Source organism: Alligator mississippiensis, chromosome 10 (assembly GCF_030867095.1).
Source record: "Alligator mississippiensis isolate rAllMis1 chromosome 10, rAllMis1, whole genome shotgun sequence".
NCBI classification, from domain to species: Eukaryota; Metazoa; Chordata; order Crocodylia; family Alligatoridae; genus Alligator; species Alligator mississippiensis.
The window spans coordinates 74227097-74244245 of NC_081833.1; the positions used below are offsets into that span (position 1 = coordinate 74227097).

The following is a 17149-nucleotide window of genomic DNA, read 5'->3' on the forward strand; positions in this document are numbered from 1 at the left end:
TCCTGTGCAGGAGCTCCCTAACCCCAGGGCTAGACCGCCTGCCCAACTCAAACCCTGGGTTTATATCCTGCAAGCCTGGCCCCTTTTGAGTCAGGTGGCTCCCTTGATTGCCCTCTGCTTCACCTGCAGCCTGCCTTCTTTTAAAGTAGCAGGAGCACCAAGCTCCCTGCCACAAAGGGATATTGCTGAAATGAAGCGGGATCCAGGGGAAAGACAACTTTAGCATGAATTCAGTGGCAGGGGTCGAGGAGTTACAGTGAGGCACATGCACAAAACCCCAATAATGAATCCTAATAATGAACCGTACATGACTGGGCTTTGCAACAGCAGGGTGCTGGGCCAGGTAGAAGCAGCACCCTGCCCCAAAGACTTTCCCATGATGTTAAACAATGCATTCAAAGAAGACCCCTCTCCCCTTTCCTGCAAACAGCCGAGCCTGTAATAAAAACCATGAGAGCAGAGACAGTGGGATTAAAGCAGGGAGGAGGGGGGACAAAAATAAATAAATGGAGCAAGCCCTCTGGCTTGCCTTCGTCTTGGAAATCCCTCCTCTCCGTGCTGATAGTTTCCAGCCTGCCATTAAAATGCATGGTGCTGAAGGCTAACCCTATGGCCTGTTTGTCTGAGATTAGCCTCCTATCTCCGAGGAGGTGGTAGAGCTCTGTTCGGGGAGTCTCCACATTACGCAGTTCCTGTCTCTTTAAATCCAAGCTGAGCAAGGAGCTGAGCTGAGAGCCCAGGATCTGTTCTCCTTAATAAGCAAGATTTAAACCCGTTAGGAAGACAGGAAGACGGGGAGGGGGCACTGCAGGACGAAAGGGGGCAGCAGGAGGACCCCTTTTTTCCTCAGACTGGAGATACAAAAAAAAAGGAGGAAAAAAAAAAAAGGACCCCTTCTTTCCAGATCCTCCTCCTCCCCCATCCTTTCTTTGACAGTCCTGATCAAAGCCTCCCAAAGAGCATCTCTCTGAGCCAAGATGTGGGACTTATTCCAAAAACCAAGCGGAGACCTAATGGAGTGAGGTTTGCCGGGGGAAGAAATAAAATCAGATCAGTTGTTTTCTAGGGTGAGGGGTGCGTGTGTGTGTGTGTGTTGGTGAGCGAGGGAGAGAGAGGGAGTGCGTGAGACTGAGAGAGAGAGGGAGACAGATAGAGAGACACAGACACTGCATTGCTGCTGATCCACGAGTCTCCAGGAAACACAGCCCCCAATATGCTGCTGCTCTTGCTGCTTTTGCTAGGGCTGGGGCGGTCGAGTCTATACCAGCAGCAAGGCAGCCCCAGGTGGAGGTCACAGCTTGGCATTTTTTTTTTCTGAACCAGGGATTTTTTTTCTTTTTTAAGCGTATTATTATTATTTTTGTAAATTCGGTTGGCATTGGGCCTCCTTCCCCCACCCCCTTCCCTTCCCTTCCCCAGGCTCTGCCTTGGATGGTTTTAGGTGGAGTCGTTTGCACCAAAACCCTCGAGCTGCCGTTATTCTTGCTGCTATTTTTTTGTGTGTGTGCGCGCGAGTGTGTGTGTGTGTGTGTGTGTGATACTGTTTCCACAGCAGGAGAAGGAGGCACTGATCCTGAACATACTCCCAGAGAATGAATAATCGTGAACAACTGACTCAAGCAGCTCCCTGCCTCCGGTGCATGATTTAGATTCGGCTTTATTTTGTTTTTCTTCCAATCCTGGTGCAGTTTTTATTTTGCTGCTTTTTTTTTTTTTTTTTTGGTTCATCTTTTGGGGGATTTGCAAACCGAATTACATGCATGTCCAGTGGGGGAAGGTTTAATTTTGACGATGGAGGGTCTTACTGTGGAGGATGGGAGGACGGAAAGGCTCACGGCCATGGAATCTGTACCGGCCCGAAGGGTCAAGGCGAGTATTCAGGATCCTGGAGTCACGGCTTTGAGGTGCTGGGGGTCTACACCTGGCCCAGTGGCAACACTTACCAGGGCACCTGGGCGCAGGGCAAGCGCCATGGCATTGGCGTGGAGAGCAAGGGGAAGTGGGTGTACAAAGGAGAGTGGACCCATGGATTTAAGGGACGGTACGGGCTCCGAGAATGCACTGGCAACGGGGCCAAATATGAAGGCACCTGGAGCAATGGATTACAGGACGGCTACGGCACAGAGACCTACTCGGATGGAGGTAAGTGCTGCATTAATCTCATTTCAGCTTGATCGGTGTGTGAAATGGAGGAATATGGTGGGGGGGGGAATGAGAGGCTGGGAGAAATCCCTCCCTCCAAGCCTGCCCCTTTGTCTGGGCTCAACTCTCCGAGTTTGCAGCCTGCTTGTTGGGAGTGCGCGATAATCATACCAATTTCCTGCAGGATTTAGGAAGCCAGCCCAGCATGGCATTAGCACACAGCCGTTTGCTACAGGTAGCCCCATATGTTCGGTGGGGCTCTGACATGTTTTCCCCTGCCAGATTAGCAGGGGCTTTTCAGAGAGGGGTGTATACGTGTGCGACGCGTGCGCGCCTGAACCAGAGGGACACACAAATCTAATGCAGGGGGGTCGGGGAGGGGTAGGAGGCAGTGTAGGCAAGTTGAAAGGAGCTAGGCCAAGTTGCACATGGGATTCACAGCTGTGGATGCACCATTATAACCTGTAGGATTGCCACCAAGTGTCCAAAGCCACCCTGGCTAGGAGAGGGGACTGCACTGGGAAGTGTTACACAGCCCTTGGAAAGACTAGGTCTAGGAAACAGCTCTGGGCAAGTCTGGTATCACCTTCCAGTCCCCTCCAAACACGGCCCCACGCTTGGCCTGCTTGAAAATCCCAGGTGAAAGACTTTAATTCCAGCAAGCTCCTGCGCTCCTGTTTCACCGCTTAATTCATACTGTAGAGGCTCAGAGGCATAGGAGGAGCTGTTCTTTGCAGTCAACATGGCTTATTAAGATGTTGAGGGGAAAGCAGGATTAAATCAAAACGAGAATGATCAAAAATTGCTGGACTAACAAGCTTCTAGGGCCTGGCTTGGAAAAACAGCTGCACTTCTGCTGGAAGTGGCTGTATCATTCGCTCTCGTTTCAGTGGCTCTTTCCCTCTAAATTGCCATCATAATAAGACTCAGGCCTACCTGGCAGAAGCCAGTGGGAATTAATGATGGTGGCCTGCTGTTTCTATGTGTGTATCATCATCAAAACTGGCTCGTTCCTCTGGATGTTGTCATTTTCCAGAACTCTTGGGTTGAGAAAATTGCAGTGTTTATGAGACACATCGCTGTCTTCCTGCAAGCTGGGAAGAACAGTCCTTTTTCGAAGATGTGTCTCTGGAAAAGACAGTGTATTGCCTGGTTTTAAAATAAGAAGGCAAGATTAACAGTACTTGAAACTGCACTTGGTTTGTTTTTGTTTTTTTTTTTGCCTTAAATGAGAAATCAATTAATCCCTTCTTCGCAGTAATTTTGCAGTGGTAGGCTTCTCTCAAAAGAAAATATAGTTGCAATCTTTGGCTTCACATAACTGGAAAAAAAGATTGGGAGCCCATTTTAAATCTGTGATGATTTGTGTTTTGAAGGACTCTTTAGATACCTGCGGTCTTCCATTCAGAATAAACTAGGGTTGAAAAATAATTAGGTTTTTTGGGGTTTTTTGCATATAAAATATTAGGGCTGGATCCTGAGAAATTTGGTATGCTCTTCACTGGATGACTGCCTTTCAGTTCCTCTCTGGACATCTAGAGCCCTGGCAATTGCATTTTAAGTAAAGACAGACACAAGTCAGACTTCCCAAGTCTCAACAAACTCCTAGGCTCTGTGGAATACATGTTGCAAGGCTGATAGCATATGCATGCATGCAAACACAGGCACAAACGTACTGTCACCAGCAGTTCATACTCGTGTCTAATTGCAGCAGAGCAGTTCTCTGGGAAGTCTGGGTAACATAGCCAAGCAAGTCACAGTCCCCAAGAACCTACCAGAAATAAACCTTTCCCCCCATCTAGTCAGGCTGCTCTTGCTTTCCAGTGTTTGCCATTTAAAATAAAAATCTTAAGTTAAGAAGAGCTAGGGGCAGGAAAAACGCTGCCGTCTTCAGCAGTGCTGTTCCCTCTGAGACCAGATGAACAGTCACAAAGATAGGGAAAGGTTTATATTAAATGTGTAAAATGGTAGCTATGGGTAGGCCTGTGATTGCCAACAGCAAGTGGGAAGTACGCAGCGTGCATTTTGAAGGCCTGTCTTCATTCCCTTCATCCCCCAAGTCATCGTCATGTCTCATGCTGATGCTCACCTTGGGATGACTGTGCCCAAGTGAAACTGCACTCAGGTGAACTCAGTGCTGGGCTCCCTCGGCCGTGGCCCTTTCCCAAATGGATGTCTCCACTCAGTCTGGGTGAAAACGCCTGAGCTGGGCAGCTCCTGGCTTCTTGATACTAAATCCTAATAAACCTCATGCATTTGGATAACAGAGTCTGGATGCAGTAATTAGACTGAATGAATCTCTGTGCAGCTACTAGGAGAAAGAGGCAACTATTGGAAATCTGGTGCATGTCATTAATCTATCCCAATGATTAGCTTTGTCACTTTGTGGTGTATTAGAGTCCTTGTCCCATCATCTGCCACTTGCCGTGGACGATAAACGTCAGTCCCCTGAGTTTTTTTAGCAAATCAAGTAGTGCTAAAAGACGGGTCACTGCCCATGTAGCAGCATTCAGAAAGCAGGCTGCTAGTGCATTAAAGGTTTTGACTCTAATTCTACTTTTCCTTGCACGATTGCTAGAAAAGCAGCACAGCATCAGCAAAGTCTCAGAACTCCAGCAATCACTGCCAGCGCTGACTTGGGGAAACAGTATTTTGCATGAAGAAAGCACAGATGTATTGTACATTGTAGCTTGGGGCCAGGACATGGAAGGCAAGGAAGTCAGCTTCGCTTCTGCCAGCCTCCCTTCCTGTCCTGCTCAGACCCCTTCACCCCACCACTTCACATGTAAAGTGCTCACACCTCTCATGCACACACAAACATGCACACATGCACACTCATCCCCACCACATCACATGTAAAGTGCTCACACCTGTCCTGTACACACCAACATGCACACATGCACACTCATCCCCCACCACACCACATGTAAAGTGCTCACACCTGTCATGCACACACAGACATGCACACTCATCCCCCACCACATCACATGGAAAGTGCTCACACCTGTCATGCACACACAAACATGCACACTCATCCCCACCACATCACATGGAAAGTGCTCACACCTGTCCTGTACACACAAACATGCACACACGCACACATCCCCCACCACACCACATGTAAAGTGCTCACACCTGTCATGCACACACAAACATGCACACTCATAGATTCATAGATTCACAGATGTTAGGGTCGGAAGGGACCTCAATAGATCATCGAGTCCAACCCCCTGCATAAGCAGGAATCCCCCACCACATCACATGTAAAGTGCTCACACCTGTCATGCACACACAAACATGCACACTCATCCCCACCACATCACATGGAAAGTGCTCACACCTGTCATGCACACACAAACATGCACACTCATCCCCCACCACATCACCTGTCATGAACACACAAACATGCACACTCATCCCGACACCACACGTAAAGTGCTCACACCTGTCATGCACACACAAACATGCACACTCATCCCCCACCACATCACCTGTCATGCACACACAAACATGCACACTCATCCCCACCACACCACACGTAAAGTGCTCACACCTGTCATGCACACACAAACATGCACACATGCACACTCATCCCCCACCACACCACACGTAAAGTGCTCACACCTGTCATGCACACACAGACATGCACACTCATCCCCCATATGCAGATTGCAGATTCTCACACCTCCCACACAGACACACTCATCACCATGCACACAGAGACACATCCTCACCCCCGTGCTCACCTACCCACACAGCCATGTAGTCCCCGCAACCCCTACAAATTCTCGCACTGTCCCTGACTCTAATGCTCACCTGCCAAGCCCCGAGACAGCCACTCACGCATCCCTGCAGCAGAACTGTCTCACATACACACAGAACCCCACACATAAGCACATCTTGCATGTCCTCAAATAGTCACCTGTCACAGGTGGCAAATACACCCTCTTCTGTGCAACCCTGGTGCAGTTATACACCCCCGACCCTGCACCAAACACACACACTTGCCAACCTTATACCTGCTGCATCCTAAGTTCTTCGCACAACGTGCAAACTCCCGGGACCCCCACAGATCCTACTTGGCAAATACTTCTGCCCCTTCAACCTTTCCCATCATCTCCTCCCCATTCATAAACGCATGCCTTACACGTAAACAGGCCTTGAATGATGGATTTACTAGTGTGCTTTATCTCAAATTCTTATTTACTGGACTAGATGCTCCCTCCCTCCAGGTGAACACCAGTATCACTCCATTGATTTTAGGGGAGTTATGCCATCATAAAAATGGATTAACACAGTGGTGAATTTGGGTCGGCTCTGTTCTGCCTTGGTGTTATGGTTTATGGAGCTAGTGATCAGACACCTGTTAAAAGCACAGGGCAAGGGACAGTATCATGGGCCTGGCTTTAAGGACATGAGTTGTCCCACTGAGTTCAAGTGTTTGCGCAGTGCCTCATTGTGGCGCCAGTGAAAATTTCAAAATATTACACTTTTTCACCTAAACATCACGAGGTTTAGCGGGGGGGGGGGGGGGGGGGGAGGGAAAGGGCTTGGTTTTTTTTAAAGGCTCTGTTTGAATCGGAAATAAATCTCTGCTGTAGAAATCCTATAAAAGCAAAACACCGCCTCAAGATAAAAGCTGTGTGGTGCGAAGCAGATTTGTTTCTCGTTGCTGAAACAATGGTTACTAAGGTGAAGAGAGGGGGGACTGGAGGCGCTAAAGCAAGCATCACATCCATTGTTGCCAGTCTTGGTCCTAAAAATTGCTACTGACAAAAAATAGCCTGAAAGCTATTTTTTTCCCCCCTTATCTGTCTCTGTTCTAGCTGATTTATATTTGGAAATTGAGACGGGGTTTGGTGAAGAATAGCAAGCAGCAGCATCCTCTGGAAATAGCTGAGTGATACAGGAGTGACTACACCTGGCTGACATGAATAGTTCAATGAAGCTGGGCAAACCTCAGGAATACAACCGCCCACAGCTCCGTCAGGGCAGGTGCTGAAGATTTGCCGGCTTAAGTCTTCAGGACCATGGAGAGAAACTAGCATCGCATGGAGCCAGCACACAGCTCCTCGTGCCCGATGGGACCGTCTGCTCCCCGCCGGAGCATGACACATGCCAAAGGGCCGGTGTCACTCAGTCAGGTGTCTCCTAAAAACAAGAAACCCAAGCACCCTGATACATCTGGGTGAATAGTCTTCCTACACTGAGTCAGTGTGCTTTTAAACCCAGGCCGTGTGCTCTATCGCAAGCTCGCTGTAGGATGTTTTATGCAACGAGAAATGGTTTTTTCTGTGCGTTCGCCTTCCATCTCTTCCACCATCACACCAGGAATGACTAGGGTGGGATAAATAACCAGGGGGAGACAAAAGGCTAAATGCAGGCATGCTCCTGTGCCAAATGTGGGTGAGTCGATCAGGATTTATATGGGCTTGTGCAGTTTGAAGTGTCTGAGGAAACGCCTGGCCATGACTTGGGCCCAATATTTTGCATGTGATACAAGCCACATATATCCATTCAGCTGTCCCAAATACCAGGATTATTGTCACCTACATTAGTCTGGCAAAATTCTCTCTATCCATTCAGTTGGGAGGAGTGGGGGTAAGTCAAATAGAGGTATTTTCATTGCCATAAGGATGGGCAAGTAGATTTTGTGCCTGGACCAGCAACTTTTCATGACAGTTTTGGAAAGCTGCCAAGTGCTTTACAGCCAGTAAGAGAGAAAGAGAGCTTGATTCAGTGGATAGGACAAAGTGTTGGGAAGCCTGGATTTTATCCTAGACTCTGCTAGGATAGTGTTAGGATCCACGGTAGTGTTAGGACCCATCCTGGTAGTGTTAGGATCCATGACTTCTCCCATACCTCAGTTTTATCACCTATAAAATGGACATAAGGATACTTCCATTCCCCCTTTGATCAAGTGATCTGAGTTCTTTAGGTAGAAAATGTTGCTCTAAGAAAAACACAAGCCATCCCAAAAAGTCAGAGAAGGAAAATCAAGTTCTTGGCTTGTTAATCCTACAAAGAAAAGCTATCCAGAGGAAGAGCTGAGCTGCTGGACTGGAGTAGTGTGTGGCTGGTCCTATCACTGATATATCTAGAAGATATTCACCAATGAAAACCCTAGTAAAGTCAGTATATAAGTAAAAAGAGGATTTGTCCCATTTTCCTTGCTGTAGACATTGTCTATTATAAACAACCTTGGTAGACTGCCAGTAAGGGAACATTAGACATAATATAGTCGGCTTTTTACATATGTGATTTCTACAGATCTATTCCATGCTGTAGGGAGCTCACCACAGAAAGAGGGAAATTTCCATGAGATCTATTCATAGCCCGGGGAGGCCAAAGTATCATGCAAGTATCAGATCCTGTGTTATTCTGTTCCTGGAAATGGCTTGTTGAGACATTAAAAAAAAGTCAGTGGGAAACAAACACAAATACGTACTGTTCCCTAAAATATCCAGGTTCCTGCCGAATCCAACGGCACAGTCCTAATTGATGCAAATAAGCTGATTTTTCAAAACCTGTTAGTTTCATTATAATAATAACTTTCTTTGTAAAGGCTCCTGCTGCTGAGTAGCTGGGGTGCATCGCACACCTTAAAATACAACAAAGATAAAAAGTAAATGGTAATTAAAACAACTTAACACGCTAAACACAGAAACACAAGCCAAATGCTGCATCAAGCAATGCCATTAAAAAGAAATGATATGGTCTCTTTGTGATACTTACCTCACTGGAATGTGATAGGCAGTTTCAGGTACAAATTGGTACTTGGGGGGGAAAAGCAATTTGATCCATGTAATAATACATAACGCAGGAAGATAAGACCTGCCTGGGCTGGGGCTATGGTCTGTCTAGGCCAGTCTCTGACAACGGCAAGCAGTGGATGCTGCAGGGAAGAGGGCTAAACACACATGGTATGTGAACTTAGACTAGTCTGTCCCCTAGATAAGTCTCCACCTGATCTGTAGCAGAGACTGGTATCAGCCCTGAGACGCAAGGTCTAATATATCTGCAAAATACGTGGTCTTTAATTGCAATACCTTGTGCAGGAACACAGAGGTGCTTTTCATTGGAAGCTCTCAATGCTCCTCCCCAAGCATGGAAGATACTACCACCTGTTTTACTAGGGCCATGTCCACCCTGTCTCCATGCCGTGCCTAGGACCACTGTTGGGAAGCATGCCTCGTCTGCTCGCTCCCACTCCACGTGCACCAAACCCTAGGAAGGAGGCACTCAGGCGTGCTCTGTCATGGCCACATTGCCCCCGTCTTGGGATGTGGCCCATGCAGCGTGGGAGTGAGTGTGCAGGGCCCGTTTCATGGCAGTGCTCCTGGTTGCAGCACGGAGGCACTGTCGAATGGGATTACTCACAGGCTCCAAATGAAGCCCATGCTTAAGTGTTTTGCTGGATCTGGACCATAAAGGAGCCAATATCAGAGCACAGCATAAAACTAAAAGGAAGTCTCTTCTGCTATAAGCACTAGGCCACATCACCTTCCTTACTGCTGCATCCCAGTTGAGGAGTCCCGCTATTTCATGCAGGGCATAGGCATTAGAGATGGAGCAAGGCCAATTAGATCAGTCGATCCATCTTCTTGCAAAGGCAGGATACAGTGCCCTGACACAGAATGGATCTGATGTTCAAGTGATGCTGCCCTCGATCTGAGCCAAAATTTGGGGAAGTCAAGAGGAGGTTTCAGGCATCCGAGAGAAGCAGACACTTTCCTTTCTTAGGAGTATTTTTCATGAGTATTTCAATGCCGTTCCTATTTTCACATTAAAGTCCTAGCATCTCCGATCAGTGTCGTCACAAAGGCCCAAGCAGGCTCATTTGGGGGCAAAACTTGGAGCCTGATCCTGCCCCACTGAAGTCAGTGGTACTTTTGCCATTGACTTCCAGGGGTCGGGATGGGGCTTTGCAATTCTTGTTTTACACGAGTCCTGGGAATACCCAGCAGCTGAACTCCCTTCTCGCTGCTAGACTTTGTCCTTTCAAGTCAGGGCAGAGGCACCCAAGCAAGGGTGCCCTGGAGGTCCATGTGGAGAAGCTTCGAGCTGCTGCTCCCTATGCTATATGCCCTTTGGTATTAAAACAGAGCCCTGAGATGTCATTCTGGCCATCCCCCTCGCTCCTGAAAATCATGTAAAACAGCCTACATCCCCACTGGAGGGGACTGGTAACCTTCCCCGCCCCCAACTTTTTATTGCAAGTAATAGCAGGGGACTGGATTCAATTGCTCAGGATTCGGTGCACCCTGATCTTGCCGTAGGAGCGTTCTCGAAGCCCCAGCTCCTGGAATCACATGTTGACATTCATTTTTCAGCTTTAATTAAGCAAGTATTTGGCTTTCCTCATTGCAGAGAAATGCTTGAAAAGGTGGGCTCAGAGACCAGAAGGCTAACAAAGAAGAATTTTTAAAATATTGTTTCTTAAAATCCATAGCTTTTTATAACCCCGTCTCCTGCTCTTTTCTTTTTGGAAAGGGGTGCTCTCAGGCTTTTTGAGCAGCTGTGGCTGGCTGATACGGTCAGGCTCTGTGTTATTCTTTACGTTGCTGATTGACGTTTCATTATGGTGTAAGTGCCATTGAGGTATCATTGTGGTGTAAGTGCCATTGTGGTGTAAGCGCCATTGAGGTATCATTGTGGTGTAAGCGCCAAGCAGGGGAGAGGACTTGTTCAGGGTAATAGGATGAAACAAAGAAAAAGGACGCGGCAACTGAGCAGTCGGAGGGAGGAAACTTGGAGGATGAGATCTGGTCCTGTGTGTGTTATGATGTGCAATACTGTGCTTGGAGCTGAAATAAAGAGATGAGGCCTGAATCCTAACTGATTTTCACAGCGCCGGACCCGGCTGGGGATCCAGACTTGTAGCTACAGTGGGGCTGCAACCTATTTACCCCAGCTGCTGTGGTGACTTACAGCGGTGATGGATGTGGCCCATGGAGTCCAGTGCAGCGAGTAGGCAAGGCATCCTTCAGAGGAGGGCTCCTGGTCTGATTGGAGGACTGGCACCAGCACAAACCAGTATCACCACTAATGATTAACTGAAAGCACTGGTCACATTGTTTGCAGGACCAGGGCTTCCAACTGCTTGAGATTTAGCCTGGGGGCTTCCCTTGCTATGCCGTGTAACATGACCAAATGGGGCTCCGACCTCAGCCCAAGCCTTGATACTCCTCTGTAATATAAATAGATACGTTGCTTAATGTCCCACTAAGTTTGATCCTTAGCAATGTGACCAGGTAGCTTGGAGGAAAACACGTCTATGGCAAAGAGGTGTACTGCTGCGTGTGCTACTTGGTTTTCCCCCCCGATATGGCATTGATGGACAGGCTCAAAAGATTGAAACCGAGATGGTCCCATGTAACTAAGAGCTGGCCCTGCTGCCAAATGGGAGGCTCCCGATATTCAGAAAGTGCAGATCCTCCTTCATTTCTGCTTCCGAGTAGGAGCGCCAGAGCAAGCTACACCAGTCTGTAAGCAGACCATAGTAATGGTGAGGAGGATTTGATGATGGAAATGCTCACGCCATGCTAGGCTGTTTGCAGATGTGCACAGGGGGATGGGTCAGCACAACCTGCTGTAAAAAAGGCATCACAGGCTGAGCTTTATTCGTGCATTCAGGCGTTTATCTACTTCTATGGCCTCCTTGTAGTTTCTGAGGGCCAGTTCACTTTGACTGCTATTTTGTCATCGTTTTTTTTATCAAGTTCCTGAATACACTGCTAAATATAGTGAGGTATGTTTTGCAGCAGTGACAAGAGTCTTAGGCCTCTTCTACACAGTTTTCGTACTGATATCCTTAGCTTTGTTATGGGAGTGATTTGTCTACCAAAATGGTTAATACCAATACGATGCTACATATGGGATGACACACATGGGTATAAAGGTGCCACATACTGGCTTAATTTATCCCTCTTCCCTAGCAGAAACAAGTGTCCTGGTACAGGAACATGGGGCTGGAAAGGAGCCATTTGGGTCCCCCAACATCAGTACCAATTGCTTTTCTACCGATGTAAGTGCAGCCACGCACTAGGGGGTTGCACTGATACAGTTAAAGCAGCACCACTTTTACATGTAGACGAGCCCTCAGGCACATGAGACTTTATTACAGGGATCAGCGAGGAAAGTATTGCCAAGAAGTGGGGGGTGATCGTGGAGTTTTATATGAGGATTACTGGATTGGAGGATTAGCTGAGTGAGAATTAGCCAGCTTCTACTGTACTTTGTCAGAGGAGCATGTTAGAAATAATAAAGGCATTGAATGCATTTCAGTGGTTTTAGTATCCTAGATGCTGAAGCCCAATAGAGTTTTTTGGCCCTGATGCTAACCTCGGGTCCGAGGGGGTTTGCTTGTGCAGCTACAGTTGGAGGATGGTTGCCTTGCTTTGTCAGGAAAGGAGGTCAGAGAGGGCATGGGAGCTCCCCCAGTGCTGCCAGTTCACCCCTGGTTATAGCACTGGTTTCTATTTCAGCTGTGCTCCCACCACATCCCCTACCTTGACCTGAAGCCAGCACATCTCAGTGTCCCAATGCAGTGTTCAGAAATCATTGCTAACCCTAGAAACTGGAAGCTGTTCGAATAATAAATATTGTGGTTCTTTTATGTCCCCATGCCTTGGAGAGGGGAGGGAAGGGCGCAGAGGTGTCACTCCTTCCAACTTTTCTCTAAGCAGGAAGGCTAGAAATGTGCGATTTTTTAAAACAAAAAATAAAATTGCCATTCTCCTGACTCCAGGAGCTGGGGCTTTGCAAACACAGCAATGACTCAGAGTGAAAGTCAGCAATGAGGCTGGATGAGAACGGCAGGATTTTGGAATCAGTCGCTAGCGCCTGCAGGAAAAGGAAATGACTAATGAGTGAAAACCAGCTCTGGATTCAAGGGAGAGCTTGGGATGCAGAAATAATGAGAGAGAAGAGGGGGGAAAGGCTAAAAATGTGCCTGGATTTTGCAGGACGCAGCGGGGAAGCAATTCTGTTTTCACCCCTTGGAGCATGTTGCCGATGTGCCTTGCAAGCCATTGGCAGGAAGGCTGGGTTGTGCTCATTAGCAGGCAGCAATCCCTCCATCACAGGCAGGAGACAAATTGAATCTGCATGTATCGTTTTCTGCAGTGACTTCTGGGCTGCTCCACGGGGAATATACCCATCCACGTGGGCAACACCATTCGGCATTACGGGATCTCAGCCCTACCTCTGTTGGCTTGCATCTACTACTGGTGAGGGTCTGGATGGGGCAGGACTCTTCTGGGAGTCCTCTGAGAGCGTCTGGGAGCCAGCACCAGGCTCAAGTACTTGCTTAGTGATCTTCAAAGGTACTGTGGTCTCTCAGGCCCAGTGAAATCACTGGGAGCTTAAATACTGTCGAGCCCATCAGGAAAACAGCATTACAATCCCTGGCATTTCTGCTGGCATCCTTCACTGGGAGGAGATGGATGAGACCCTTAACCTACCCATTCACATGGCAGGGTGATGCTTAGAGGTCGGCCGAGGGATGTTGCCCTGGCCTGGGCTGTCGGTATTATTTTTACTCCATGCTTGTTCAGTTCTCACCGTTTGCTGCCTGCGACTCTCTGGGCCCCGTTCCTGTCTCCCTTGCAATGGTGGTGGACTGGGGTCGCTCTTCCACCATCCTGATCTAGGGCTGGCTGAGCCAGAGGAGAATCAGGCCTCGGGTTTCTCACCGGTCACAAGCAGATGGGGGTACGAGGGTGCTGAGGATGTTTGAAGTGTCTACTGAAATGGGGAATGAATATATGTAAAACTCGATGGCCGGCAGCATGGAGAGGGAGGTCCTGCCTTGATTCCCCAGGGCTCAGTCCTCGGGCCCGGGCTGTTCAACATCTTCATCGGCGACTTGGACGAGGGGGTGAAAAGCACCTTGTTCAAGTTTGCAGATGACACTAAGATGTGGGAGGAAGTGGGCACGCTAGAAGGGAGGAATAGGCTGCAATTGGACCTAGACAGATTACAGGGGTGGGCAGAAGAGAGCAGGATGGGTGGCCACTGACAAACTTGCCAAGGGGGACCTGCAGGCAGCGGGAGAGTCCCTGTTCCCCTGAGCACTATTGGGAATAACAAGGAATAACAGCCATAAGCTGACAGAGTAGGTTCAGACTAGGTATCAGGAGGCGCTACTTCACAGTCAGGGCAGCTAGGATCTGGAACCAACTTCCAAGGGAAGTGGTGCTCGCCCCTACCCTGGGGGTCTTCAAAAGGAGGCTAGATAATCACCTAGCCGGGGTCGTTTGACCCCAGCATTATTTCCTGAAATGGCAGGGGGTCGGACTTGATGACCTGCTCAGCTCCCTACTGAACCTACCAACTATGAAACTGCATGGCATGAGGACAAACTTGGCCTGTAGCTTGCCTCACTTCTGGCCGAAGGGACTTGCTTTCAGGGGCAAGAGGGCAATCCAGTCTCAGTGACTCATGCACTTGCTCCATGACCCTCAGTAAAGGACCCATGTCCCGGTGATACATACTGAAGGAAGGGGGAGGTTGTTCTTGTGATGTGACCGACTTGCCAACACACCCTGAACCAAGACCCCTTATTCATCCCCATGTGCTTTTTTTTTTTTTTTTTAAACAACCCATGTGAATACTGCCAGTGATACCACTCCCTAGGCCCCTCTGATATTGAGAGGCTGGCAAATGATATCAGTAAAACATACCTTCCTAAAATGAGATGTGGCATAGAAATCTATCTAGCTACTGCCATTAGAATCCTCTAATTAATAAACCACAAAATGCAGAGGTAAGAAAGAAGGTGAATGCCCCACAAAAGATGACTAGCATGATAAACTAACAAGCTGCAAGGTATAATTAATCCCATTTGCTGTCCAAGAGTGCATGGACAATCTGAGCCGAAGCTCAAAGTCCCACTTTGCCGTAGCGAGCAGTACACTGTGGATTCCTGCTTTTGTCAGTCCTAGCCTTGTCACACGCAAATCTGGCTACGCTTCAAAGACAGGACAGGAACAACAAAGCAGCCCACCTTTTTGAAGTCTGCCACTTGCAACCTGTATGAAAGCCACAGGTATATGTGACCATCTGGCTGTCTATTTTAGGCAATCTGAAAACTACCAAGCCCTCTGGTATTTTTGGGCTGCTCTTATTAACCAGGCACATGCTAAAGAACAATTGGCATCTAATTGGCAAGTTTCATATTTGTAGCCTGATTTTGGTAAATAGGTAAACATTTATTTTCTCCAGAGCAGACCTCTGGGCCTGGCAATGTCATCATAATGAACAACGCGACTTCTGTACTAGTCCTTGGCCCTCCAGGCACTTTACAAAGATATCATAAGAGATCTCCATTTTACAGATCGAGAAACTGATGTTTAGTAGGAACAAGCCATAGAATCAGAGAAAACAAGGGTTGAAGGGACCTGAAGAGGTCACATCTAGTCCAACCCCCTGCTCCAAGCAGAACCAGCCCCAACTACATCACCCCAGCCAGGGCTTAGTCAAGCCAGGTGTGGTGGAGCACCTTTGGGTGCCTGCCACTTTAAAGGCTGGCGCAGGCTGCAGAGGAGTCTGCAGGTGAAAGCAGACTCAATCAGGCGGTCACATGAGAGTCAGGAGGCCACCTGATTGGTAGAGGGCTGGGCAGCCTGAGTATAAGAGTAAGCCCAGGGAGCAGGGCCAGCCAGTAGCTGGTGGTGCATCAGGCAGCCCAGTAGGAGAAGACTGCCTTATAGTGGGGTCTGGGGGGGACCCCAGCTGAGTAGGAAGGTCAGCTGCTGCCAGACTGATGGTCAGACTCTTGACTGGTCAATGCAAGGGGGCCAGGGCTGAAAGGCCAAAGGGCAAGTAAGCCCACCATGAGGGGCATGCCAGGGCTGCAGAGAGATGCTCGCACCCCGACCGCTCCAGAGGTGGGTCCAGAGCCTAAAAGAGACCAAAGGTCCCTTGACAGGGGGGGATCCACTGCTGAGAGAGGATAGGAGGTCAGCCAGCAAGCCGACTGGTATAAAGGAGGCTGACGTTCAGCTCCCAGAAGAGACGTTCAGCTCCCAGAAGAGAGGTAGCCTCTAAGGCACCTGAGAGGGAGAAGAAGGGGATGGGCCCAGAAGCCCCATGAGGGTGTAGAGTATGAGAGGCAAGGAGCCCAGAGTGCATATGGGAGTAGAGGCCCCAGTGAGGGGGCATGTGGCCCAGGCACATCTAAGGACACCTGAGACCAAGTTTGGCCCAGAGGCTGGGCCAAGGTATGTCCAAGGACACCTGAGGCCAAGCTTGGGCCAGAGGTTGAATGCGGCTCAGTGATGGAGCTGGAGTAGTTGGAAATAATCTTTTAGATGCCATCTGAGAGGCATGGGACACAGCAAAGGGAAGGTCGGAGCCATGTATTATGCCCTTCACATCAGGACTTTGAATGGGCAGCCTTCCGCCTGCAAACAACTATTAAAATACAACTAAGGCATGGCAGGAGAGTCAGGTGGGCGGACTGCCCTAGGCAGGTGGGTGGGCCGACATTGTGACTGGCCCCAGGATGGGTCCCTGTCACACCAGGCCTTAAAAGTCCCGTAGTCACAAACCTCTCAGCTTGTTTTATCCACACATGTGTGAACAGGGCTTCATTCTGCATAGCAGCCTCCATCCAGGAAAACCACCTAAGTGTTTAATTCCAAAATATCAGCAGTCCCAGGTGCTTAGAGTTAACCATATAATTAAGTGCTTTACTGAATCAGGGCCAGAGAGCTCAGCAACTTGTAAGATTTTTATCCGTTGGAGGAGTTTGAAAAAAAAGGAAAGGTTTTCACGAGGGTTAAAAGGTTCAACCAGTCAAAAAAACCAAACCAAGGCATCCTTTCTCTCCCACTGTAGAGAAGTGGCATCAGATGTTATATTCCAATAAGTCACACGGCAAATGAATCCATGAGACTTTTTGTATGTTGAGGGCTGGAAGGCTGGGATGTGAATGCTTGCTTTCCTATAAGAGATGAGCAACACAAGTGCGTCAACATAATGTGCCATCCATCCCATGCGA

The 17149-nt window shown here is 48.5% G+C and overlaps 1 protein-coding gene across 1 annotated transcript in view; it reads left to right on the top strand.

Moving 5' to 3' along the window:
- The first annotated feature begins 726 nt into the window (after positions 1 to 726).
- The window catches only part of JPH3 (junctophilin 3), a 93056-nt gene continuing 76633 nt past the window's right edge, over positions 727 to 17149 (top strand). Inside the window, exon 1 of the mRNA XM_014607873.3 lies at positions 727 to 2142. Within this exon, the coding sequence (XP_014463359.2) occupies positions 1761 to 2142 (382 nt within the window). The 5' untranslated portion in view covers positions 727 to 1760. The remainder of the gene's footprint in view (positions 2143 to 17149) is intronic.